The 27,802-nt window shown below is 37.4% G+C and overlaps 2 protein-coding genes across 2 annotated transcripts; both read left to right on the top strand.

The window, feature by feature from the left end:
- Nucleotides 1–271: 271 nt before the first annotated feature.
- On the top strand, nucleotides 272–15,947 carry LOC148158029 (nuclear GTPase SLIP-GC-like). The gene is made up of 21 exons (XM_088008348.1): nucleotides 272–669; nucleotides 821–902; nucleotides 2,854–2,966; nucleotides 3,051–3,095; nucleotides 3,582–3,620; nucleotides 3,973–3,997; nucleotides 4,087–4,164; nucleotides 4,390–4,483; nucleotides 4,937–5,153; nucleotides 5,246–5,479; nucleotides 10,785–10,979; nucleotides 11,079–11,254; nucleotides 11,808–11,901; nucleotides 11,986–12,073; nucleotides 12,156–12,277; nucleotides 13,068–13,244; nucleotides 13,339–13,464; nucleotides 13,564–13,672; nucleotides 13,767–13,900; nucleotides 14,532–14,613; nucleotides 15,112–15,947. Exons 2-21 carry the CDS (start codon nucleotides 836–838, stop codon nucleotides 15,177–15,179), a joined length of 2,283 nt encoding a protein of 760 aa, XP_087864474.1. The 5' UTR covers nucleotides 272–669; nucleotides 821–835; the 3' UTR covers nucleotides 15,180–15,947.
- A 1,433-nt stretch (nucleotides 15,948–17,380) lies between these two features.
- Nucleotides 17,381–27,510, top strand: LOC148158028 (nuclear GTPase SLIP-GC-like). Its single transcript, XM_088008346.1, has 23 exons — nucleotides 17,381–17,545; nucleotides 19,181–19,262; nucleotides 19,604–19,716; nucleotides 19,841–19,885; nucleotides 19,995–20,024; nucleotides 20,189–20,213; nucleotides 20,302–20,385; nucleotides 20,522–20,615; nucleotides 21,306–21,519; nucleotides 21,852–22,100; nucleotides 22,910–23,116; nucleotides 23,213–23,388; nucleotides 23,709–23,802; nucleotides 23,878–23,959; nucleotides 24,332–24,453; nucleotides 24,848–25,024; nucleotides 25,139–25,290; nucleotides 25,398–25,515; nucleotides 25,704–25,812; nucleotides 25,941–26,074; nucleotides 26,174–26,255; nucleotides 26,345–26,421; nucleotides 26,515–27,510. The coding sequence occupies exons 2-22, from the start codon at nucleotides 19,196–19,198 to the stop codon at nucleotides 26,419–26,421; spliced, it is 2,451 nt and encodes an 816-aa protein (XP_087864472.1). The 5' UTR covers nucleotides 17,381–17,545; nucleotides 19,181–19,195; the 3' UTR covers nucleotides 26,515–27,510.
- Nucleotides 27,511–27,802: the final 292 nt, after the last annotated feature.

Raw genomic sequence — 27,802 nt, 5'->3', positions numbered from 1 at the left:
GTATTCTGTATTCTTCAATTTCTTTATTTTGAAACTGTAGCTCGGTTTCCAAGTTAGAGCAGCCCAACCCCCGCCGTCACTCCTCCTCCCAGATCCCAAACAAGCCGACGCAATAAGCAAACACCTGGTGAAACTGCGCATCTGCTGAGCTCGTTATATCAGCTACTTCTCAGTGCAACGCTGGTAAACGAATCAAAGCAACACTCCAGTTATGTTTTTAAAGAGGAAATAACATTATTTTTAAAAAAAGTTGATTTCACATCCTGCCCCTTTAACTGAGATATGTAACAAGTTTTAAAGCGGTACCAAGACATTTAAAGAGATGTGCAATGTTTTAACTAAAAGCATACCTGCCAGGGTCTTTGCATCTTTTCTTTATTTGTAAAATGTTTTCTAATGACTGCTTCTGCCATTTTACATTCAGCCGCTTTTCTCCCCTGATCGCCCCCATGAGTTTTCCTTCAGACCACACCCACTTCAATGTTTTCTTTGCTCTGTCAGTAATCTGTCTCTCTGTGAGAAAACGTGCAACATTTCATGTTATCTTCTTCAAAAGGTCAGTTTTGAATTTTTTTCACGCAATTTTCCTGGATTTTTTTCCCTCTGTATTTTTGCAATTTTCTTCTCCTCCCTTCCTGCGTGACTTCTTTGCATTACCTTCAGAAACAGGTGAGCATTTCAAATGTGCTATTTTGAGCTCTTAAAACGTTTATTCTATCTGCATTTATTTATCAGCACCAGTTTACCGGGAAAATGTAATAATAACTGTAATCCTGCGTAGTAAACGTTCTTCCTAACGATCAGATATTTTCACTTTCAGTTTCGGTTCTTGGAAATGGATACCTTTGTATGTGACAAACTAAACCAGTGGGGTCTCAGCGAGTATATTGAAATATTTCAAGGTAAAGTATGACAAATCCTGACTACTAATGAGGAAAGCTCTTTTGTTCATTGTATTTGGTTTACCAACATAACTTTAGCTATAGTAATAATAAAACCAATTTGTTCTCCTGACTGGACATAATTTTAAAACCAATCACATCTGTTGTTGAGCAAGTGAATGCGCATAAATTTTTGTTCAAACAATAGAGTTTTGTTGTCAAACTTCTCCTTAATGTGTTTTAAAGGGTCTAAGCCAGGGGTGTCGAACGTATGGCCCGCGGGCCGGAACCGGCCCGCCGAACGATTTAGTCCGGCCCAGGGGCTAAATGCATTATCATTATTCATGAAAAAACATATACAATACTTCGTTTAATTGAAAATCTGCAGTTCCTATACTGTCCACGAGGGGCGCTGTGTTTTATTCAGAGCACACAACAAGATGCAACACTGCAGCGGAACTAACAGCAGATGGCAGCACTGAGCTTCAGGTTCTGTAAACAAGTTCGATTCTATGCTTTACCAGCTTTTTATTTTGGCCCTGGCAACCTCATATTTCTCGTGTATGCTAACATACATACATGTTATGTATGCAAGTTTTTCTATATGTATGCATTTTAGGCATCAACAAATGTACTTAACCAAATGTCTGTTTAAAACAGCTGACACTTAAGATTTCAAATGTGTGAAGCCAGATAATTTGTTCAAATTGCTTCCCAGATGTTGAAAATTGATTTTAAAACTTTTCTTAATTTTTGTCTGTTGTATTTTGTGATGCAGGACAGTGTTTTTAAGTTCCAAAAACTGTGAATAAATGTTTTGCAACATTGTACAATCACTGAGATCAGTTCTTATGCATAATGCACTTAAATAAATGCTTAACTGAGTAAAAGTATTGTTGAAATTGCAGATACCTTTCTTAAAAACTGAGATTGTTCATAATATATTTTGTAAAAGTGAAATTTGTTTAATATAAAAATCAACAACAAGTCCACTTTTATTGGTTCTATTTAATCTTGCAATGAGTTTACTTGTGTGGCCCCCTGCAGGTCAGATTAAGCTGTATGCGGCCCCTAAACCAAAATGAGTTTGACACCCCTGGTCTAACCTTTGTTTCTCCATTAGATGGCACTGTAAAATCTACTGAACATTTGAATGGTTTTAATTAAAAAAGTCAGCTCTTGAGGGCCAAATTTTACTTTCATAGTATAAATGTTTACACAAGGGCAGCATTATGTAAAAATACCTAGATTTAAGATAAGATGAGATATTCCTTTATTAATCCCACAGTGGGGAAAGTTACATTGTTACAGAGGACAGAGCATAACCAATATAAAAATCTATATATATAAAAAAAATACAAGTGAATATAGAAATACTGAAACAGTATTGTATGAAATATAAATAAATAAATTAATTAATTCCAGGTTTATTGCTTGTAGTGGAGAGTAGTGAACTACTGAGAGCAACGGGTGTTGTGCAGTCTGACGGCGGCTGGAAGGAAAGATACGGTATCTTTCCTTCACCCACTTAGGGTGCCGCAGCCTGGCACTGGGAGCTGCTCAGTGCTGTCAGAGAGTAAATATGAAGCATGACTTTTGTGAAAAGTTTGAGGAGAAATTAAACAAACTAATGTGCCAGTTAAAGTCATTTTCAGGCTTGTGATGTTACAAAATAGACTATAGGTACAGGGGAGAAAAAGTAGCATAATTTATTAGTGTCCCTCTGCCTTTTCTTTCTGTAGTAAGCCATCAACTTTTACCATCATAAAAACACGATTTACTGAAAATACAAAAGCTCTATCCTTATTTTATAAAATCAGTTTTCTCATACAATCACTTAATGGAAAAAATGGTCTCTTATTCATAAATAACATTGCTTATAACATTTCCTCTCTTGCATGAAATATATTTTTGCCTCTCTTTAAAATTATATTTCTAAGGTTGTGGTTAACAGAGTCTCATTTGATTACAGATCAAGGGGTTGACACAGAGAGCCTTTATTGTCTTGAGGATGAGGATATTGACAAGCTGATTACAAAAGTGGGACCGAGAGCTTGGTTCAAGAAAAGACTCAAGCAGTTAAAGGTAATGCCATACATTATTAATCATTTAGTACCACGTCTATAGATTTAAACACATTGTATATGTAACATTTTATTTTCATTTTAGGAAGAAGAAAACAGTAATAGTGACAAAGAAATTTGTCCTAAACCAGTAAGGCAAACCTCTTCTCACAATAAATGTCAAATATTACATCCATTAACTATCAATATTAAATGATCTTAGACTAGATTAGGAATACCCTTCATTTTCCTGAAGTAGGGAGTTCAGCAGGTGTAACAGCAGCAAACTGACAGGAAATTGAGGCATGTTGGTTCACATAAAGATAAATAGTATACAAATATTTAAAAACAAATTTAAGAATATAATGCACAGTAAAGACAAATTTACCACATAAAATACTGCGCAGTCATCAAAAATAACATCTTGTTATCATATGTGCAACTGAGCAGGATAATTTTTAAAACTGTGTGTGTGTGTGTGTGTGTGTGCGTGGGTGTGTGTGTGTGTGTGTGTGTGTGTGTGTGTTTGTGCAGTAAAAGACAACAGACCAAACAGCAAACAATAAGAATGTGAAAAAAACAGCACCATTTTTTCTAAAACTGTGTTTGCCTAACAAAAATAATTATTTTACCTTAGTGCCAAGAGCAGAATGAAGATCCAATTGATTTGACAAAGGTAAGTGTAGGACTACTCTGGTTTCTACTTTTCTATTTCTTCTTCTTTCTTTTTTTTTTTTTACAAACAAAAATCTGAAAATTATCTCTTGTATTTGTATGTGGGCCTCCTTACTCTGACACCCCTGAATAAATCTAGGACAGGCACTTGCCTTCTGAAGTAACTTAATCCTTCCTAGACATATTGGTCCTCTTTTTTAAAGTATATTACCCCTGTGACAGCTGACTTTATGTAAGAGTAATGACACCTTTTATTGATGCTAGTCAAATAAAATATCCAGCCAAAAAGCTAGTAAACATATTTTATTTAAATATACAAAATCTAAAAAAGTAATTTTTGTGTGCATCCTCAGATTTTACCCTCCACCAGTAATACAGGTGGGAAATATAATGTCTTAATCTATGTCTCATATTTTTCATTGTTTTTGAGAGACCCAACTAATCTTTTTTTTTTTTTTTGTAAAAAGAAAAGCGAAAACTTGACCTTCAGGAAGAATCTAGCATAAAGAAACCAAAGCTACAGCGTAAAAGATCTCACTTCACAGGTATTGATATGTTTTGATCAATGGTGTCAAAATAATGTTGATGTAGAAATATGATGCATTTTTAGGTAAGCATAGAATATTTTGTCAGTGTACTACAATAAATAAAATCTATTTTGATAAAATTATGTGTAGTTTGAACTTACTTGGTAAAATATTGAAGAAGTGAGAGTAGCAATAAAATGAACCAATGTTGTTGCTAAGCCTTTATATTGTTTTCACTAACAGAATCAATGATACTGAATGATGTGAAAAGCATAATGACACATGTTCATGATAAGCTACAAAATAAAGAGACCACAGATCTTAATGAATTCCTGATGTAAGTATAATTTTCTATTTTTCCGTCATGCCTTACAAATAATTACAAGTTTGAGCTCAAATTTTCCCTGTTTATGTGGTTGTTTTTCTCTCTTTTCTGAGTTTTGGTCTGTTTAATTTTGTTTTAATTAAAGACACAATTTGTCACAAAAAATTCGTACCTCTTGTCATCATTTGGCTTCTCTGGTAATTCCACAGAAATTCATGAAACAAAATGTGTTCATATCATGATGGCAGTGTTTGTGAAGAGTAATTGATGTGAAATGAAGTCTGGTGGATGGTGATTTCATAGTATAAAGTTCATGGTACTGGTGCTTCTAGGTCTTCAGGAATACGGGCAAACTATGGCGATGTGATCTACAAAGGTGTACCATTATGACACAGCCTGGGTTAAGTTTTTAGATAATTCTGTGTACAGGTGGAAGTAATTTAATTTTTTCTTAATTTTCAACAGGACCAAAATTAGAGATTTGGAAACAGACAAAAGGGAGCTGGTTGGTGTTTTTGGTAAAACTGGAGCTGGAAAGACCTCATTGATTAATGCAGTCATTGGTGTGAAGAAACTTTTGCCATCTGGAGATGTAGATGCATGTACCTCGGTCATGATCAAAGTGGAGGCGAACGGTCTCAACTCGAATTATGAAGCAGAGATCGAGTTCATCAACAAAGAGGTGAACACAACCATCAAGCTGTTTGTTCATATTATAACCTGGAGTATTGCAGGGTTACACACTTAAAACCAAACACAATATTTCCTTTTCAGGAGTGGGAAGATGAGTTGGGGACCGTAGATTGCTTTCTTGAGGATGACGAAGAGCAGGACAACCATGACGATGATGAAGAGAACGATGACTATCATGACCTTATTGAGAAGCTTACAGCAATTTATGGAGAGGAATGGAAACAAAAATCATCACAACAGCTCATGGATAACAGATACTTCAGAGAGATTCCAGAGTTTCTTCAGTCCACAAAGAAGATTTTAACTTGTGAATCGGTGAGATGTGATTTTTAGGTCTGGAAAGATGGTGATAACTGTAAGAGCACACTAGGAGGACCCGAAATCAGCCACGAGACAGGAGTGAGCAGAAAACTTTGGATCTTTATTAGCGTAAGCTAAGAGCGGCACACTGGTTAGACAGCTGTGCAGGCTAGGAGATTGGGCATGGGGGCCGGGGGAGAAGCGCTGATGCAGGGCAGCGTACTCACAACGTAGCATCAGAGTAAGATCCAAGTTCTTGGTCAGCCGGGCCGAGGTCATACACAAAGGGGTAGAGTGCAGAGTCCGAGGGAGTAGGCGTGAGCGGCGTAGAAGAGCAGGCTAGGTCGAGATCCGGGTAGGCAAACAGCAGTCCGACAAGGGCAAGGCAAAAGGGGCAAATCCAGAGGACAAGAGCGAGGCAGTAACACAGAGGGCGTGAATAGAGAGCTAGAAACTACTTGCTGAGAGCGTTCGATAATCTGGGAGTGGGTATGTTCCTGAGGGAGGCTTGAGAAGGGACGCAATCAGGGAGCGACACAGCTGCAGGGAATCAGGGAGATGAGGGACATGACATGGATGGTCTCAAAACAAAAACACATGACACCATGACAGTACCCTCTCCTCAAGGTCCTGCTCCTGAAGGACCACCAGGCTGGTCGGGGTGAACACGGTGGAAATCCCTGATGAGGGCCTTGTCCACAATGTGGCGGGACGGAACCCACGAGCGCTCCTCTGGCCCATAACCCTCCCAATCCACCAGGTAATGGATGGCACGACCCCATCGTCTGGACCTGAGAAGACGCCTCACTGTGTAGACAGGCCCCCCAGCGAAGAATCGGGCGGGAGGAGGGGGTCTGGAGGAGGGCACGAATCGGGAAATGGAGACAGGGTTGATCCGTGAGACATGGAAGGTGGGATGGACCCTCAGGGAAGCAGGTAGCCGAAGACGGACAGCCACCGGGTTAACCACCTTGGAGATAGGAAACGGTCCGACGAAACGTGGAGCCAGCTTCCTGTTCACCATCCGAAGCGGAAGGTCCTTGGTTGACAGCCATACCTTTTGTCCAACCAGATAAGCAGGGGCCGGGATCCTGTGTCGGTTGACAAATCTAGAATACATGGCAGAAGTAGTTAAGAGTGCCCTGTGGGCCTTTCTCCATACCTTAAGGCACCTCCTGGCTGAGGCATGGGCAGAGGGAACCATGGCAGACCGCTCCTGCAAGGAGAAAATGGGTGGTTGGAAACCATAAACAGTATGGAAGGGAGACAGCCCAGTGGCACTGGAGGGGAGAGAATTGATAGCATGCTCCACCCAAGGCAGATTCTGTGCCCACTTGGTAGGGTCCTGTTCACAGAGCATGCGAAGCTTGATCTCCACCTCTTGGTTGAGATGTTCAGTCTGGCCATCAGTTTGTGGATGGAAACCAGAGGAAAGGCTCACCTTGATTCCAAGCTGTCCACAAAACTCCCTCCAGAAACGTGAGACAAATTGAGGACCACGGTCGGAGACGATGTCTACAGAAAGCCCATGAAGACGGAACACCTCCCTGGCGAAGATCACACTCAACTCCTTGGAGGAGGGCAACTTCACTAGGGGAACCAGGTGAGTCATTTTGGAGAATCGATCGACTATAGTGAGTATGGTGGTGTACCTGTCGGAGGTGGGTAAGCCAGTGATGAAGTCCAATGAAATATGAGACCAAGGCCAGTGGGGAATGGGTAGAGGGTGAAGAAGCCCAGCAGGGGGTCGGCGAGACGGCTTAGCCTGGGAGCAGACCCGGCAGGCAGAGACAAACTCCTTGACGTCCTTGGCCATGTTCCTCCACCAGAAGCATGCCTGGACCACCTTTAGGGTTCTGGCAACACCAGGGTGACAAAACAACTTAGATACATGGCAAAGCTTGAGTACCTCAGCTATAAGGTGGTCAGGGACGAATAGACGGCGGGGAGGACAGCCTGGAGGGACCCGTTGTTGTTGGTTAGCCTCCCGGACCCGGTTCTCGACTTCTAGTAGAGTTACTGCCAGTCGAACAGCCTTTGGAAGAATAAAATCTCCAGAAGTCAAAGGTTCACTCAAGGTTTCATAAATCCTGGACAACACATCAGGCTTCACATTCTTGGAGCCTGGCTTGTAGGACAAAGAGAACACAAAGCGAGAGAAGAAAAGGGCCCACCTGGCTTGCCTGGTGTTGAGTCTTTTGGCAGTCTTGAGGTATTGGAGGTTCTTATGGTCAGTCCACACTAGGAAGGGTTCCTTAGCTCCCTCTAGCCAATGTCTCCATTCCTCCAATGCCAGTTTAACGGCCAGTAATTCCCGGTCCCCTACGTCGTAGTTGCGCTCAGCAGAGGAGAGGCCTCTGGAAAAGAAGGCGCAAGGATGAATCTTACCATCCTCATACCTCTGGCTGAGGATTGCGCCGACCCCAGACTCAGAGGCATCAACCTCCACAATGAATTGACGACTCAGGTCTGGAGAATGGAGAACAGGTGCAGAAGAGAACAGGTGTTTGAGTCTTCGAAAAGCTTCCTCCGCTTTAGGATTCCACTGAAAACAAGACTTGGAAGAGGTTAGGGCATGAAGTGGTGAGGTAATAGTACTGTAGTTGCGAATGAAACGCCGATAAAAGTTAGCAAAACCTAGAAACCTTTGGAGCTGCTTACGGTCTTGCGGAGTTGGCCAGTTTAGAACAGCGGAAACCTTGCGGTCCTCCATGGATAGCTGGTTGGGGGAGACCAGAAACCCTAAGAAGGTAGTCTGAGACACATGGAATTCACATTTCTCAGGTTTGACAAACAATTTATTCTGCAAAAGACGAAGAAGCACAGAACGAGCATGGGTGATATGTGAGGGAAGATCCTTAGAGAAAACAAGGATATCATCAAGGTAAACAAAAACAAAGAGGCCAATCATGTCTCTAAGAACATCATTCACAAGGGCCTGAAAGACTGCGGGTGCATTAGTCAAACCAAAAGGCATCACTAAGTATTCATAGTGCCCAGTATGGGTGTTGAAGGCCGTCTTCCACTCGTCCCCCTCCCGAATGCGCACCAGATGGTACGCATTCCTCAGATCCAACTTTGTGAAGATGGTAGAACCTTGGATGCATTCAAATGCAGTGTTTGTGAGTGGGAGGGGATAACGATTCTTGATGGTGATATCATTGAGTCCTCTATAGTCAATACAAGGACGAAGTGAACCATCCTTCTTTCCTACAAAGAAAAACCCTGCGCCGGCAGGGGAAGATGAAGGACGAATGAGTCCTGCCTGGAGGGCCTCCCCAATGTAGTCGCGCATGGCTCGATCCTCTGGGACAGACAGCGGATAGAGACGACCCTTGGGAGGAGAGGTGCCAGGAAGCAGGTTAATGGCACAATCATAGGGGCGATGTGGTGGCAGAGAAGTAGCATGATGTTTACTGAAGACCTCTTTGAGGTCATGGTAGTCCTCGGGGATCCCTGAAAGTACTGGGTCCAAGACTGGGAGACCCTGGAGAACTGGCCCAGGATGATTGGCAGCTTGAAGACAGGAGGAAAGACAACGAGGGCTCCATCCGAGAACCAAACCCTGTTCCAAGTCTATTTGTGGGTTGTGCAGTCTCAACCAGGTGGCACCAAGAATTACAGGGATTTTAGGAGAGTTGATGATCAGAAAGGAGATGGATTCCTGATGATTCCCTCCCACGGTCAGTCGGACTGGCTCTGTCTCCAGCTTGACCTGGTGTAAAACATGACCATCAATAGCCTGGACCTCAGACTTGCGCGTACTTTGTTTTAAATTCAAATGGAGAGTACGAGCTAGCTCAGCATCCATAAATTCAGCGTCAGCTCCAGAATCAACAAAAGTGACCCTGCATAGAAATTTCAGCTTTAATGGTAATTAATGAAGATGCGGTTGTAGTGCACTGACTTAGTAGAGCACTACTGACCGCAGGAACTAACCTCTTGGAGGGACACTGGCAGAGTTGATGATCCTCACTGCCACAGTAGAAACATAGGCCTTTCTTGAGCCTACGATCTCTCTCCTCAGGTGTCAGCCTGGAGCGACCAATCTGCATAGGCTCAGGTTGGTCCTGGGGGGGAGAGGAAGAAGGTTTGGGAAATTGAGACCTCATCACGAGCCTAGAGGGGGCCCCCATCTGTGGATAGGGTCGTTCAGAAGCCTTCTCAAGCCTTCTTTCATGCATCCGCTGGTCAATCCGGGACGCCAAGGATTCCAGATCAGCCAGATCTTTAGGGGGGGCACCGGTAGAGAGTTTGTCCTTAATGCCATCACTCAAACCCAGGTAAAAGGCGTCACATAAGGCTTCATCATTCCAATCACTATCAGCAGAAAGGGTGTGGAAGTCAATGATGTACTCATTAATGCGTCTCTTGCCCTGTTTGATTCTCCACAGCCTTCTAGCTGCCTCTCTCTCTGGGGGGCAGGGATCAAAAACACGTACAAGTTCCCTGGAGAAATCATCGAAACTGTAGCAGAGGAACATGTCCTTCTGCCACTCTGGTTAGACAGCTGTACAGGCTAGGAGATTGGGCATGGGGGCCGGGGGAGAAGCGCTGATGCAGGGCAGCGTACTCACAACGTAGCATCAGAGTAAGATCCAAGTTCTTGGTCAGCCGGGCCGAGGTCATACACAAAGGGGTAGAGAGCAGAGTCCGAGGGAGTAGGTGTGAGCGGCGTAGAAGAACAGGCTAGGTCGAGATCCGGGTAGGCAAACAGCAGTCCGACAAGGGCAAGGCAAAAGGGGCAAATCCAGAGGACAAGAGCGAGGCAGTAACACAGAGGGCGTGAATAGAGAGCTAGAAACTACTTGCTGAGAGCGTTCGATAATCTGGCAGTGGGTAGGTTCCTGAGGGAGGCTTAAGAAGGGATGCAATCAGGGACCGACACAGCTGCATGGAATCAGGGAGATGAGGGACATGACATGGATGGTCTCAAAACAAAAACACCGGGCACATGACACCATGACAGATAATACTACAAATCATAACTGGCCAGGCGTCATGTATTAGGTTGTGGTTTTGAACGATAGACTTTTGGCGTCACCTGCCCCTCTAAATTGACCCAGTCGGAAACATTTGGGGTCATTCATATAAAGTATACTGACAGGTATACAAAAAGTGGAGATAGTCTATGAATCATGCTCATGTTTTAAAATCAAATCAAAATGAGAATCTGTAGGAAAACTTGATAAATGATGTTTGAAATGTTGCCAGTTCTTTGTTAGCTACTTAGTACAAAGAACACATTTGGTTTCAGGGTGGAGACACACCTGTGTGCGTCACCTTTCATTTCATGGACTGCTTTACTTTGCTCCATCAGGCTATACAGCTATCAGCAAAAATGTTGAAGTACACCAAGCAAGGAGAAGACAAAGATATAAAAAGGTGGTACTGGCCTCTTGTGAAGTGTGTCACTGTCAAAGTACCCCAAAATAATTTTCTCCAGCATGTCACACTTGTGGACCTTCCTGGAAATGGAGACCGTAACAAGAGCCGAGACTCAATGTGGAAAAAGGTAATTTGTACCTTCATACCATGGTATTCACTCTTTCAACTTTTAGATTTTAGAAATATGTTTAAAGCATTCGTTCTCGTTGTAACAACGTCACCTCAGATTGTTGGAAACTGTTCTACGGTGTGGATCGTATCTGAAATCAACCGAGCAGCATCTGATAGAGAATCCTGGGAGATCCTGAAAAGTGCCAGTAATTTCCTTGGAAATGGTGGCGAGTGTCGATACATTCACTTCATCTGCACCAAGTCTGATGTTTTAGGAGATTTACATGATCCGTAAGTTTGCTGATACACTAAAGGTGGAAAATTTGAAGAGTCAGTTCAGACATCAGTGAAGATGGGTCAAAGATCCAATAGTTGTTATCTTTTGGGAATGATTGTCAGGAACATTGAGCTAAACATCCACCAAAAGTGATTAGCTGATTTATGTTTGTAGATAAATGACTGTCACAGGTTTTCAGTAAACTGAAAGTAGAACAGACGTTTATAGTTTAAAATAAAAATGTGGCTGAACACACAGATACTGTAGGGTAACTATAAGGTCCCCAGTAAGTAAAATAAATGTGTGTGTTACATATATGGATGCTGAAAATGTTTTTTTTAATACTTTTATTTATGATTTTAAAAGGAAAACTTATTCACCAAGCATTCATGTCCACCGGAACTTAAAGTTCATTTTTGAAATGTTGCAAATAACTCAGAACTGATTTGTTAAAAAAAAAAAAGTTCAAATACTTTTCAAGGTGCCTCATTTATATTTGTAGTGGTTGCTACATTTCATGACGTGATTTCTGTCATAACGTTTTCACTGGTGAATGTTTTCTTTTAGTTCACCAGCTGATGCTCAGGCCAAAATCCTAAATAGAAACTTAAGAGCCAAGGAAGCAGTGGGCAAAGAATTCAACAAGCTAAACAAGATAAAGGTGAGCTTTGAACATTATATGATTTTCAAAGTGATCGTCTACAATTAACAATTAAATAACATGAACAAATTCAATTCCCCACAGAAATATTTTAGTAATGAGTGTTTCAAAGTCTTCACAGTGAGCTCTGCAGAGTTTCTGAAACCAAAATACCTAAAGCCGGAGGACACTGGTAGGCTACAACTTAAAATGGAAGATTCCTCAGTAATGCAGCCTCAGTTTTATGCTAATATGACCTTATTGTGTTTTCAAAGAAATTCCCGAGCTTCAAGATTTTTTGCAAAATCTAAACGACTCTCACTCAGTGACACTAAACTACGTTTCTGGAGCTCAAGGGATTCTGTCTTTGATTCAAGGGGCCAGCTTGAAAAAAGTGGTAAGGCTGAGAAAAGAAGAATCTTAATTTTTCCAGTTATCTTTAATATCCAACGAAGACGCACTTTTTGTGTTACGGAGATTTGCAGAACTTTGTTTTACTTGACACAGCCTCTGTATATTCTTGGCTCAGAATATACTTTTCTTATAATTCCTTCCCTTTTGATAAAAAAGACCAGATTAAAGCTGCAATATATAACTTTAAGAATTTTTTTTTACATATTTGTTGAAACTGTCACTGTGTGTTCACAGTACAATATGAGACAGAAAATATGTGAAAACATCTAGCTCCTCTGCCTTCTCCCACTGCACACTAGAAGCCAACTAGAAACAACCAAGCAGAGTCAAGAGGAGGGCTTTAGCGCTGTTAATCATTCCTGTGTCCATGCTGCTCACCCTTCCTGCTATTTGTTATGATATAGTTTCTCCCCATCAGCAGAGCCTGTCATTAATGCTAAGGATAGTTAGTATGTAAAATCCTGTAACGTTGAGTCATTTCTCCTCGATCTTTTCATAGATCTGTCTCATATAGTAATGATGATCTGGCAATAGTTTTAAGAAATATGTATAAAACTTTTTTTAATAAAAGTTTCATACTGCAGCTTTTAATAACAGTAACCTCAATGTCTTAAAAGATCCTTGCTTCTTACTGATCTGTTAGCAATTCTATATTTGAACTTTGTTCCAGTTTCTTGACCTAATGTTTGATTAAAACTAGCTAACCAGGATGCAGTGAACTTCAAATGACTCAGTTAATGATGTTTTAAATGAATAATGTGTGTTTCTTTTAGGCTGACTGTTATAAAGTTGTGTGTGACGATCTTGAGACAAACCTGATCTGTCAACTTGATGGAATCAGAGATGAAATGCGGGAGATCTACAGCACCTTTGTAAAATGTCTTGATGAAGGAGTTGAAACTTCCAAAAGTTCTTGTAAAAATACCCTGAAATTCTTCTTATATCCTACAGTACGTAATCTGATAGTTTTATGAATCTATGTTCTAACCAGTTTCTATTTTTGTCTTTTTACTTATTTCTTTTTAATATCTGTTTTTTTCCCAGAGAAAGAATGGAAGTGCCCAATACTACATACTCAATGGAGTGATCAATAAGTTTTCACTTGACACTGAAAAACTAAAACCAAAGTACACGGATGCAGGACTGCAGCTGACTTTTCTCAAGACAGAGGTATGAGAAAACATTTATACTGAATCCAACTGCTCTAAATCATGTAATATGACAATTCATTGACTCTCTGGGTTTGACTCTTGACTGTTTTTTCCTTAGGAGGAAAAGATTAAGACAAAACTGAACAAAATGATTCGTGACAACAAAAAAGTCATCTACATGAGTCTAACAACAACAGTTGAGGAAATCATGAAAGAGTGCTATGAAAGTAATAGCTGGTTTTTTCATCAAAACAATAGATGCTACTAATTTGTGTTATTGTTTGGACATTAATTAACTTCTTTTTTTTCTTTTTTTTGCAGAAGCAGCAGAGTTTCGAGGAAAGAACACACTGCAGAACATAAGGGAAACAATACATGCGTATGTGCACAATTTCCAGAACAGCATGTTTGAGAAAGCCAAAAATGTCATGTTGGATCTTCTCCTCAAACTGATGGTTTGTTTCATTTTATGCATTAAAATTTCATGATTACATTTAACAGACAATGTCTTTTAAAAGCATCCACATCCATTCAGCTTTGTGATATTTTATCAGATTACAACCACTAAGAATGAATGATTCATTTATTTGTAGACTAGCACAAATGAATCATTGTCAATTGGAAGGAAAATTATGTTTCGGATATTGTTCTTGCATTCATTCCCTTGAGGTTATACTGAGGTAATAATATGTTTTAGAATACTTTTCTACCAAGTTTATTTTTCTAGAGATTAAATATTTTGTCTATTTTCTTTGGAAAATGCCTCAAACTCTGTCAGATTGAATTGTCTGTGAATATCAGTTTTAAAGTCTTGACACCGGCTCTCAGTTGGATTTACATCTGCACACTGACTTTGAGCATTCCTCTGTACCTCTGGCTGCATGTTGAGTGTTGTCATGTTGGATGGTGAGGTTCAGTCTTCTGCAGAGTCTTTTGAGTTGTTTCCCAGGATTTCCTGTATTTGGCTACATTCAATCTAAACTAAACTACTTCTATATGACTGCTGAAAAGAGGCATTCCAACATTCATAAGCATTTGTAAATTCGTATCAATAAATTCTTACTAATTGTTATGATGATAAATTAGGCGGATATCCTGGGTCTTCTGGAAAAAGACATGATGGAATCGATTGAACTGTCCCTCAAGACTGAAGACTGTACAATCCCAGGTAAAATTACCACATGATCCTCTCTTGGCAGTTTTAGGTTAAAAATTTCTCTTCTGACTGGAAACAAAATTGGTGACTGAAGTGATCCAACCAGAGTTTTAGCTTTTATCTAGTGGAGGAGGTTAAAGATGGCCGTCCAACCTCAAAACATTTGAGCTCATTAAATTGTCTAAAAACCAGGTGAAAAACTCTAGTCATTTGGTGGAATACCAATAGATATTTTGATTAATATTTATTAAAATTCAGTAACTAAGACTTTAAATAATTTAATGCTTGGAGTTATTTGCTAAAATTGAAGCAAACAAAGTAAATTATTTTCATGTCAAATCTTTTGAGAAATACGTATTTAATTTCCTATTAAATTCAAACATCTTTGATGATTGAAAATACTTTTGAATATAAATATGTCAAGGATATGAATTATTTTTGGACAAAACTGGAAATATGTCACTAACATTCCTGTCATCAAACATTTAATGACAAACGTTACTTCCTTAGATGTGTCAACGGAGCTTGGAATGGTTCAGAAACTCTGGGAGGAGCTGAACAGCAGCACGGACACATAAATATCCTGAAATGGACACGACGTTTTAATCAAATCACATCCCATAGAAATGGCAGCGACTGTGAACTCTTTTTCCAGATAAGTTGGCAAAGATTTATGATACTTTGTATTTTCTTTCATTTAAAACATTCAGACCTGGAATTATCCTCTTAGCATCATTGCAATGACTCAATATTCTGACATTTGTATGTCTTTGTTTCTGCTTTATCACAAGATGTAACATGTGGCTCTGATTGGCCGCATGAAATCCTCTTTGTACAGATTTGATGTACTGATTTTGTTGGCGCCTGTGTTGTAGACATGATTTATATGTTCTTTAAAACTGCCAGCATTCCCATATATTTTAAGCGAGTTGTTGGCAGGTTAATACTAAGCAATAATATCAATATATTTTCATAATGACAGGTCAGAACCTTTATTCCTCACAAAAAGATTGTTTTTGTTACCATGTGTTTTTTCTGAATGTTAATAAATAATGTTTGAAATTTATGTGTATAAATGTGTTATTTGCTAACACAGCAACTAAAGTTTCTTGTCATCTTTCATATCGTTCAACTAATATAAATTATATAAATGCCAATTTATACATTTTTGGCAAAAAATATGCATTTGTAAATTGTGTGATAAATGAATATTTTGAACAGTTGGGCTTTCTTAATTATACCTGTTCTGCTGTGTTTTTTGTTGTTGTTTTTTTTCATTTAAAAAAATATAATCATCTGTTGTAATGTAGAAATTGGATGAAAATTTAATAAAAACGTGAATCTTATCATTTCTAGAATTGTTTGTTTTTAGGACCCACAAATTCCAAACAAATGAGCACAATTGAAGTTATAAAGCACTTTTTGTTTGTTTAGCATGTCCTGTCAGCAAAGTGGCACAATTGTTGTCTGAGTGTCAAGGTGAAGCCCAACAGATTTACTTTCACAAGCGGGGCATTAAGGCTTTCATCATAATGCTTGATGTGCATATACAACTTTATTAGAAATTTATTTGGGTTTATTTAAAATTTAGTGGACACCGATGTGAAGGAAAGGGGGGAAGGTGGTGTTTAGGAAAATAAATATTCTTAGTGTTTAATACAGTTATATCTTACGACGTGAAAATAGTGGACTAAGCAAGATTCCTTTGGATAGCATCTTAGAGGGCTTTAAATTAGTCCTGCAGAAAATAATGTTATCAGAAAGGAACCAGGCACACAGGCCTGTCTCAAATGAGCAGCAGCGAGGAGACATCTCAAGTCATCTCCCTCAGAGAAACACTAAAACTTACGGACAAACAACACATAATACTAACAACAATAATTGCAATTTAATTAGTAGAATACCATTTAAACATGACTTAAAGTAGTCTAATTTGTAGTTTTATATTAATTACTTGGAGTCTCTAACCTAGGTCAAGCGGTAATATGACTTAGTTACATATAATCAAAACTACCATAATGTTAATTGGAAAATGTTTAGAATGAATGTGTTTATATTGAAAATGCTCAGGTATATTCTATAAGTGTTTTATTCTTAAAATCTGCACTTTGATCTAAAGAGGATGCAGAAGTTCTGAACCACTTTGCGTAGCAGGCTTCCTGTCAATTTAAAATTACTGCACTGATCTGTATTTGTAGGAATTTGCCCCACAGGGAAATAAAACAGGTTTAAGACAGGTTATCTTTTGGTCGAATTCTGGTAAAAGACTAGAGGCTTTGTTCCAATCAGGAATTAGGAGTAAAATCACATTTCAAACTGGCATGAGAAGAGCTTGTTCTGAATTACCTTTGGTCTCCCTTGTCTAGATAGAGAAGCGCCGTAGCCCTGAAATTGACTGACATAAATTACTGACATAAATTTGTTATAAAAGTATTACTGATTGCACTTTAAAAATTAGGTAACTTTATGTTATTAAAGGTAAAGTTTAAACAGTAATGATTTATTGGTTAATGTCAAGTTGTCATAACAAAGACATTTTGAATAATGTCAACTTTGTATTAAAAGTATCATAATTTACCGAATGATGCTTTATGACAACAGTCATAAATATTCATGAAGACTTATTGATGTTCATGACAGGTGTTATGTCATGTTTATGAAAGTGTCATGACAGTCTTATTCAACCCCCTTCAAATAAAGTGTTACCTTTTCTCTTTTTCAAAGTCTACTTCCTGTCCTGTCTTTTCATACTCAGCCACGCCTCTTTGTCTGTTACTAACCTTTGTACCTTGCTGCTCTCCAGTTCCGCATGTAATGCCCCATTTGTTGCTGCGTGATCACCCTTCGTCTTTGTCACAAAGTCTGCCACATAATTCATATCATACTATTGTAGATATTTTTCTTTTTCGGTTTCTTTTCATTTTGTTCTGACCATCAAAAACAGGTAGGATTTTATTTTTATACTGTAAAAAGTAAGGAGTTCAATATGAACATATTAGAGATCTACAGACTCTACAGGACATCTTGAATGCTACACCTGTTTCACTTGATAATTTTTTAACAAAGAAGTAAAGAAGCCTTCTTTTGTTGGGTCATTATGAGCTTAGCTCAAAACCAGAACTCGGTGAATTTTTAAATATTTAAATAACAGTTGCAAAAGATTTCTAGGAAATAAAATTTTGTTGTGAAAACATTCTTTATTTAATTAGACTAATTTCAGCAAGCTAAGTGTTTAAGCAGAATGAGGTTACCAAAAGACCATTTTGTTTTAATCTGGTAATTTTCAGGTAACTTGTTCTGATTAAATTAAGTTTTAATCTATCAGCATAACTGATGTACTGTTAAAAAAATAAATTTAAAATATGCTATTTTTAAAACTTAACCACATACAATATTAAATAAAATTAATAGTGTTTTAAATAAGAAAATTCGCTCCAAATTATATCCATGGTTCAATCAGCGTAATCTCTTATGTAGGATATTTCTATTGAAACATTATACATTGAAACATTTTTGTCTCCTAGTTTTAAAATTGAATTAAAATAATTTAGCTTGTAGTTCTGTATAATTTAAAACACAGCTAACCTCCCTGTGGACTGAGCAGGCATTCACATGGGGTCGTGGCTGTTGTGTGAGTTTAACCTTTTGGCCATCTTAATACGATTTAAACAGCTGGTGTAAAACTGAATGCAACATAAAATATCTGTAAAACACATAATCTAATTTGTAATATCTCCTAGTTGTTAACATGTCTTGATTGAAATAGCCTAATTGTAGTTTTCAGATTAATAACTTATTCTGCCCTATTGACCTTTATGTTACCTGTAGTTACAGCAGATTGTTTGCTAAGATCTTCTGATCTGTGAAAAGCCATAAAACAACATGAGTTCAGGCCAGTGGAGGAGAAGCTCTACTTCCACTATGTTTAGATGAAGGAGACAACTGGTGTTTGATCTTGAAAACAAATTGTAGGGAGTTTCTAACTTTTAAGAGGGTCAGAGACTGTTCCTAGTTGGATGAGCGAATGTACACCTTATTTGAATAAATTAAAGAGAAGAATACGCCTGTACTATAAAAAATTTGTGCACGTAAATGAATCTCTGTCTTAGTGTGTTTGAAGTATCTGTGTTGTCAATGTGATTTTATAGTTTTAAATGTTGGAATAAACTGAAAACGTATGACGTGGAGCGCCATACATTTTCAAAAGCCTCTATGTGGAAAAACATTTTCAAAAGCCTCTATGTGGAAAAACATTTTCAAAAGCCTCTATGTGGAAAAACATTTTCAAAAGCCTCTATGTGAAAAAACATTTTCAAAAGCCTCTATGTGGAAAAACATTTTCAAAAGCCTCTATGTGGAAAAACATTTTCAAAAGCCTCTATGTGGAAAAACATTTTCAAAAGCCTCTATGTGGCTTTTGTTTTGATTCCATGCATGGAAACAAAACCCTCTATGTGGCTTTTGTTTCTATGCATGGAACCAATGAATCCAGAAGCACAAGAGAATATAACGAGCCAGAAGTTAATGATTTTATTCTCTACAGTACCTAATGTAATGGTAAACCCTGACTATATTGCAGCTTCTCTTTTTCATCATGGATGATTTTGTTCGTGACAAACTACGTCAATGGGGACTAAGTGCCTGGATATACAGATTTAGAGGTAAAGCATTTGTGTACTTGTTGCAAGCACTGTAATTTATTCATAATGTCTGATCTACAAACAGTCAAAAAGACATCCATGTTACAAATGTCACTGCTGTTTTTCATTTTTAATTTGATAAGCTACAGTAAATAAAAGGAAGCATGACAACCAGTAAATAGTTAAAATAAGTACAGCACACATGTTAGTCTTTCACCTGTTGATTCTTAGCAGTTAAACAGAAGTTGTGCATCATCACCTACATGGTGTTTTAATCAATGTGTTTATTATTTATGTTAGACAAGGTTTCTCTTTAGAACAATGTTCTTATTAAGAATTAATGACAATATATTTTATTACAGATCAAGAAATCGACACTGAAAGCTTCTTTGGACTGGAAGATGAAGACATCAAGGACTTGATTCCAAAAGTTGGACCAAGGGTTCGATTCAAGAGGAGACTCAAGTCTTTGAGGGTAAAAGCTAACACTCAAAAGTTAATGCAAATTTTTCGGCTATGAAATTACACACAATCAACAGTATTGAGAATATAACTTTTCACACTAACTGTTTTCTGGTTTGTACAAATATGCTTCACAGCAACAACACAAGCAAAACCAGGAGACAGAGTTTGTCCCTTCAGAAGTAAGTTTTTTGTTTGATATTTTGCGAGATAGTACATATTAAATCTATGGTTTTGCTTTGCATAGCCCTTTATTTCCTAACACGATGGTTTTGCTTGCTTTGCAAATAGGAGATGGAAACCTCGAGCAACTTGAATGAAGTAAGAACAGTGAGACTTTTTTATTCATTTTTCCCACATTAATCTATATTTATTTTATTGGAATACAAACAAATGTGTATTTTTTCATCTTTTTGAGAGAAATAAATATTTATTGAAGTCAATAAAATCTTGGATTTAGTCAAATATCGTTTTTTTTCTCTTAGTTTTCAGCTTCAACAAGTGGTACAGGTCAGTAACAATACTATCAATTTATACAGTGATTTTTAATAAGACAACTTGATAAGTAAACCCAAATACAATGTATTTTTCTAACTAGCAAAGAGAAAGCTGGAACCTGAGTTTGAGTCCAGTGCAGAGAAACCAGCAGCAAAGCAACATTGTGGAGCAGTGCCATTTTCAGGTAATTCAACATTCATTTTCTTCCTTAGCCACAAAGACAATAGCACACATGTTAAACCAAACACAGAACATCTTTGGTAAAACAAGAGCAATGGCAGAGGATTTATAACCCTGCTAATGTTTATTTTTAATGACAGAAGCAAGGATATTGTCTGATGTTAAAAAGATAATGGTGCACATCCATAGCAAACTGTTCCAACAGGACAACAACAAGCTCAATAATTTCCTGAAGTAAGTATCTTTCTTTTGTTCTTACAGCAATCTCACAAAATGGTTTCCAAACAGGCTTGCATTTTAATTATTAGTTATTATGAGCTAGCCATAACTAGAACTCTAAAAGATGTTGACTGTGTAATTACTTGAACTTGAGTGGCCTAAGCGGCAAAACTAACAAAAATATTTTGATAAGTTTTTCGTAGAGCCACATATTGGCAAATGGTGTAAAAATAATTATTTATATATACAAACATCTGCATGGACATAAAACAGACTAGGATTAAACATGCAACTAACTTGTCATCGTCTTGAGTCATCAAAAATAGCTGAAATAAATAAAATATTGTTATTTTGAGAGTCCTCAGCTCATAGTGGGGGAACAGGAAGCCTATCATGCTTCACTGCATAGTGACACACTATAGGCTTAGTTATGTAAGAACTTGTAATAACAAGAATGACTGAATTTTATTGCAAATGAGAATCTAAATAGACATGGAAGTCAGTACAGATTAATATCTATACATAATGTGGATACATTTAGAAGAGATACTTTCAGTCGCTGAATGAAGAAAGCTAAATATATTAACATTTATTCAGAATGTATGTCACATACATAATGTATTAACTTTTACTAATATGTCATCTTTAGATTTATTATTGTTCTATATCATACTGGCATCTAAAATTTATTTTTGCTCTTAACAGGAATGAAATCACTAACCTGAGCATAGACAAGAGGGAGATGGTTGGTGTCTTTGGTAAAACTGGAGCTGGAAAGAGTTCTTTGATTAATGCTGTTATTGGTCAAAAAAACCTTCTGCCCATTGGAGATCTCAACGCTTGTACCTCAGTCATGATTAAAGTCGAAGCAAACATGGAAGACAAATATAAGGCAGAGATTGAGTTTATCACTAAAGAGGTAAACGGGACTATAAAAAAGATTTATCCTTATTTGAGTATGCAGTGTGTGTAATAATTTAAGTGTATTGAACTAAATAATCTAGACATTTGAAGGAACTATTTTTCTGGTAGCATCTCAATGTACATAAGGTCTTTCTGAATTCCTCATCAATGCTATTAGCCAAGGGTGACATAAGCTTCATGTTTAAATTAATTTCCTGCTTCTTTTTGGGTTTGTAGATCCCACCGTTTTGGACTACACATTTGCATACTCAAACATTGCATACTCAAACATCTTTGGTTAAACAAAAGCTAAACCAAACTGAACAAATACTGTTTCTGCTTTTGTAGGAATGGCAAGATGAGGTGTGGTCAATGTGGCAATATCTTTGTGATCATAAGGATCAAGAAAACGATGATGAAGATGGTTGTCAAGATGATAGTGATGATAATGAAGATGATGATTATGAAAACAAGTTGTCAGCACTTTATGGGAAGGACAGGAAACAAACAAAACCAGATGAATTTATGGATCCCAAAAACTTCAGAGAGATCCCAGAGTTTCTTCAATCCAAAACAAAAACCTTGACCTTTCACTCAGTAAGGGAGATATATTCTGCTTGTAACACTCTGTTTCATATGAATATATAATAGATCTTAGTACTATCAAATATAATATATTAAATAAAAATAATAGTCTCTTTTTATTTCCCATATAGCCTATTATATTATTTTTTATTTCTATGATAATTTTTCACAAATTAAACATATGGAGAACCCAGGCACTTGGAGTCCTATGCACAGTGCATCATGCATATGGACAGAGTGACGACACTGCAAGTTACCATGAGATAGTCGGAACATACATAAAGCAAGAGCTTTGCTTTTTGGCTTCTTTCTCCATTACATTAAGGGAGACAAAGCTGAAGCTGCCAACACAACCACAAAATCTTCAACAAACAAAACAGATAAATTAAGGTTCCCAAATTGGGAACCTTAATAACCTTAATAACCACTTCATGATTATGCCTTCAGATCTTGTCCAAGAAAATCTCAAATGAAGACAAGGGGCAGTCCTGGTGTAGTCCAACATACATTGGGGAACATTTTTGACACCATGCCAAGGTGGCAAGCAGGGTTCTTGCTTTGAGCACATAACATTTTACACCTACCCACATAAGATCCTCCACAAAATTCTCCAGGGATTGTTATCCTTCTCCAGATTCACTAAGCACATGTTGATTGCACAACCAAATTCCCACAAGACATTTGGTGATTCTCAGTCAAATTATTTATCCTTATTTGAGTATGCAGTGTGTGTTACACACAAGAAACCAAACTGAACAAATATGGTTTGTTCAGTTTGTTTTCTTTTGCAAAGAAATCATAACCATCATGTTTTTTTTCAGGCTGAAATGCTCTCTGAAGGAATTGCTAAGTACACAAAAAATGATCCAAACCAAGGAGAAGGCAAAAAGCTTAAGAGGTTGTATTGGCCTTTAGTGAAGTGTGTGACTGTCAAAGTGCCAAACATTCCTCTTCTTCAGCATGTTACTCTGGTGGACCTTCCTGGAAATGGAGACCGTAACAAGAGCAGAGATCAAATGTGGAAGGAGGTAAATTTTTGTAGAAAATTGTGATGAGTGAAACTTGTAACATGTTAGCACTTTACTTAAAAACTACTTGCAATTAAACAATATGTGAAATTTCAGATTGTTGGAAAATGTTCCACCGTTTGGATTGTGGCTGACATCACCCGATCAGCATCGGAAATGGAAAGCTGGCAGATTCTGAAAAGTACTGCTAGTCTCATGGGAAACGGTGGCGAGTGCCAGAACATTCACTTTATCTGCACCAAGTCTGACGTTTTTGAAGATTTTCGACAACAGTAAGTGAAGAAAGTTGCTAAAATTGACCACAATAAAGTTTCATACTTGCGCTTTTGCCTTGTAGCAAGAAGGTCCAGAGCTTGACCTGGGGTACTTTATGTATGGAGTTTGCCTATGGGTGTGTAGGTTCTCTGGGAACTCTGACATCCTCCCACCACCCCAAAACATGACTGTTAGGTGAAATTAGTTTCTCCAAACTGCTCTTAGAGTGTTAGTGTGCACACATAGTTGTTTGTCCCATGTGTCTCTGTATTGAAGTTCCCAAACTTAAATGTCCATGTACATGTCCATTTCCATACAATAATATTTTATCTTTCAGCACAGCAGAGGACCGTCTGAACCTCATACTTGACAGAAACATGAAGACCAAGGTAGCAGTCAAAGAGGAATTCAAAAAGCTAGACAATGTGAAGGTGAGCCGAGTTTATAGAAAATAAAACATTGTCCATATCTAGAACAAAACTTAATAATCAATCAATTTTCTACAGAAACACTTCAGTGAAGATAATTTTGAAGTGTTCACAGTGAGCTCTAAGGAGTTTCTGGTAGGAGAACTGAAAGAACACTCTGGTATGTTCAGTCCTCTTGAAAATCTGATTTAATACCAATTAAATCCAAATGTATGCACTGAAACACATGTAGCACCATTCTCATTAATAGAGGTTGTGCACAAGGTATGACAAATTTAACAAGTTATAAACTAATGAAAGAATCTTAATTCACTGACAAGTTTTTAGGTGTGAAGGAGTCATTTTGGTGCTGGAGTGAAACCTTTGAACTTTTGGCATCAAATAGACTTTTTCAACTTGGAATATGTTTTCTTGTGTGCATAAATGAAGTATATCAATGACCATTGCCAGCTTTCACAGTATGTTTGAAAACTACAGAATTACAGCAATCTTAATGTAAAGTCATGATATAAATATGATTTTGTTTCTACAGAAATACCCAAGCTTCAGAAAGTTTTGCAAGATCTGAATGACTGTCACTCAGAGACGTCAAACTATGTTTCTGGAGCTTATGGGATTCTTTCTTTAATTCAAGGGACCAATTTAAGAGGAATGGTAAGGCTGCAGAAGAAAACTCCTCATTATGGCACTAATATTTTCTGAAAGTAAGATTTCAGGAGAAACAAATAGATTGCATATTTAAAAAATGAAGTGCTAAACTGCCAAACTTCCTCAAACTGGATGATTGCTCACCCTTTGGACACAGACAATGAACATGTGATTTTTCTAAACTTAAACACTATTGCATCATGGAAGTGTGAAACTTGACACTTGAGGGGGACCTTTGTCCTCAAGAAAGGCTGTCCATCCATTCTCAAAAGCAGAGTTTTTTGAACATCATGTCACCATGGGAGAGTCTGAGGATGTTCATGAGAACCAACATTTATTAAAATGATAACCTTAATGTTTTTAACTGGAATAACTATTGTTTTTTGTTTCCTTGCTTTAGGTTGGCAAAACTGAAGATGTCTATGATGAACTTGAGAAAAACAAAAACTCTCAGCTTGAACTAATCAAAAAATCACTGGATGAGACGTACTCAGATTTTGAAAAATGTTTGAATGAAGGTGTTGAAAAAAGCAAAAGTTGCTGTGAAAATACTTTGAAGACTGTCCTGTATCCTCGAGTACGGATTGTGACAGTAAACATAAAAAGCTATTTATTTTCCGCAATTTGTGATTGAAATACTTAGTTTTTTTTTTTTGTTTTTTTTGTTTTGTCTTGTTTTTTTTTTTGTCAGCGGTCCGGCCGTGCCTTCTGGCCGACATTGCAATGTGTCGTCCAAAATGGTGGGATCTACAAACCCAAAAAGAAGCAGGAAATTAATTTAAACATGAAGCTTACGTCACCCTTGGCTAATAGCATTGATGAGAAATTCAGAAAGACCTTCCCGTAAGAACTTATGTGCCTTGAGATGCTACCATAAAAGTAGTTCCTTCAAATGTCTAGATTATTTAGTTCAATACACTTAAATTATTACAATCTGTCAAATGTTTCAGAACTAAAGGAAAAAATGGCCCATTCAATGGTGTGATCAACAAGTTTTCACTTGACACTGAAAAGCTAAAAAGTAAATACAGTGGTGTGGACCTGCTGCTGAACTTTCTGAAGACAGAGGTAAGCTAAAGCTGAATGCTCAATATTTAGCTTATTTAAATATTAAATTTGCTTAGATGAATATCTGTAAAATTTAATCAAAAATGTTTGTTTTTGAGAGATTTAATGATAACCAAAAGAAATTGAGTAATTAAAACTATGTAAAATACTCCTGTGTAATAAAAATATTTTTTTTCTGATTTTCTTAGGAAGAAAAGATTCAGTCAGAGTTGAACAAAGTGATTCGTGATCGCAAGAAAACAGTGTACAACAGTTTGACAAAAACAATTGAGGAAAGCATGCAAGAGTGCTACAAGAGTACGGACATTAATATGACGTAAAACTTTTCATTAAAATGCCTCATGTTATAATTGCACAAATATTTAACCTAGTTTTTTGCTATTGCTTTTTTTTTCTTTGGTGTGGTGGGGGGCTTGTGACTACAGAGGCTGCTGGTTTTTCAAAAACTGACACATTGAAAAACATAAGGGAAACAATTCAAACCCATGTCAAAAAATCAAAGGACACCATGTTTGACAAGGCTAAAGATGTTATGTTGACTGAACTCAAGAGCTTGGAGGTTTGTTTAAAATATTATTTAAAGAGGGATTTCATGCCAATTTTAGTCATGCACTCAAATTGTAACAATTACTTTGCTAAACAATTTTGCTGACTTAAGGACGATATCCTGGAATCGGTGAAAAGTACCATGGAGGAATGTTTGGAGCTCTCATTCAGGACTGACGACCACTCCATTCCAGGTGAATCAGCCAACCTCTATCTATTTTTTTTATCAATCTGTATATATGTGGGTTTCTAAGATAATAAATGTCTATTTAAAAATACTTAGATGTTTCAACTGAGCTTGGAATAGTGGAGAAACTATATGATGAACTGAAGAGAAACACAAAGGATGCTGTAAATTAGGTAAAGTTTCCAGATATTACTATTAATGCTTTTTCAGGAGTTAAGGATGCAAGTATTTATAATAAAGTTATATAAATGCATTTCTTTTCACAGCTGCACTTATTCAATGTTACAAGTATTCTGTTACACGTGGGTCCTGATTTTCTGACTGCACTGCAAAGATGAAGATTTTTTCTAATTGAAAAAGTCCAAGATCATCATCATCATGCCACAAAGCTCAAGAGATTGAGAAGTTTATCAGAAGATGGCTCAAAGTGTAACTATGCTAATGAATATGTAATTTTTTAGCATGAGATATTCAAAAACAAATGTATTTCTTTTTTGTGTTTAATGTTAGGTTAAACGGTATTTATCTTTATTAGCCTTTTTATTTTGCTCTATAGTTAATTTCATAGTAAGGCCAGAAATATCCAGCAATTTTTCACTCAAAAGCAGATGTTCATATCCTTTCACTAGGTACAGTTGTTCTTGTTGAATTAAAATATTTTCAGTTCAGAAAAACTGAGAACATTTAATAAAAAAAGTTAACAGATTGAGCACATTTTGTTTTTTAATAAGACAACTCTCTAAGAGCCTATTTGGACCTACAATATTTAGGTTTGTCTTTTTAACTTTATTTTATTAAAATGCTGCATGCATCATGAGTCACTGATTGTGCGAAGAGAAAATAATGGTCTGGTGATAAAGCAACCAATGCATGTTGTGGGATTATATTTAGACTTTTATTACAATATGTTAATCAGCAGGTATTGAAGCTTATATTAACTAACTGATTATGATCTGCTACAATAATATCACAGCACAGCTCTGCTGTTTGTGGGATATTATGTGCTCACATTCCTGTCCTGGTCAAGTTGACCGAGCCAAGAATTAGGATTCATAACTGAAACTGTTGAAAGTAACCAAAATCATTAGTTATGGGAGCAGGCGGTGCCGTAATATTGTTGTGCAGTTTAAGTTGTGGCTTAAATCTATATAAATGCAGGTAATCGGAATGTATTCCAGATCTGACTGAGCTCTTCTATGCATTTTTTCTGTTTGGATCTCCGAAGATATCTTTGCATTTTATTAAAGTTTGGTTGATTCTAACTTGCTGGCTTTCCTTTGATTTCTCACATCACAAACCTACCCTAATCCTAACCCGCCTGGCATTTGTCGTTATACTGTCACTCAAATTATATGAGATGGCAATTTTGTAGGTGTTGAGCAGAAACATAACATTTCTGTGGTGGCTTTGTGTTTTAAATTGATAACGTTTCATTTCCTGATGCAGGTATGTAATCAATACACATGCATCAGGATATAAATACTGTTGGGAAACCAGAATGCTCCAAAAACTCTGGAGTGTCTGAGTGTCATTCAAATTTCTCAGAGTCATGCA

This window comes from Poecilia mexicana, unplaced genomic scaffold (assembly GCF_051168715.1).
Source record: "Poecilia mexicana isolate PSO_F unplaced genomic scaffold, ASM5116871v1 scaffold_8, whole genome shotgun sequence".
NCBI lineage: Eukaryota > Metazoa > Chordata > Actinopteri > Cyprinodontiformes > Poeciliidae > Poecilia > Poecilia mexicana.
The sequence above is the reverse complement of the archived record's forward strand: the minus strand, read 5'-3'. Positions and strand labels throughout refer to the sequence as shown.

What these genes read in the sequence shown, in the direction of transcription:
- LOC148158029 (XM_088008348.1), top strand. Translation starts at nt 836, where the DNA reads ATGGATACCTTTGTATGTGACAAACTAAACCAGTGGGGTCTCAGCGAG. An exon ending in ACAAGCTAAACAAGATAAAG is followed by an intron (nt 11,902 to 11,985) that starts GTGAGCTTTGAA and finishes AATTCCCCACAG; the next exon opens with AAATATTTTAGTAATGAGTG. An exon ending in CATGAAAGAGTGCTATGAAA is followed by an intron (nt 13,673 to 13,766) that starts GTAATAGCTGGT and finishes TTTTTTTTGCAG; the next exon opens with AAGCAGCAGAGTTTCGAGGA.
- LOC148158028 (XM_088008346.1), top strand. Translation starts at nt 19,196, where the DNA reads ATGGATGATTTTGTTCGTGACAAACTACGTCAATGGGGACTAAGTGCC. An exon ending in TTGAGTTTATCACTAAAGAG is followed by an intron (nt 21,520 to 21,851) that starts GTAAACGGGACT and finishes CTGCTTTTGTAG; the next exon opens with GAATGGCAAGATGAGGTGTG. An exon ending in AGAACTGAAAGAACACTCTG is followed by an intron (nt 23,960 to 24,331) that starts GTATGTTCAGTC and finishes TTGTTTCTACAG; the next exon opens with AAATACCCAAGCTTCAGAAA.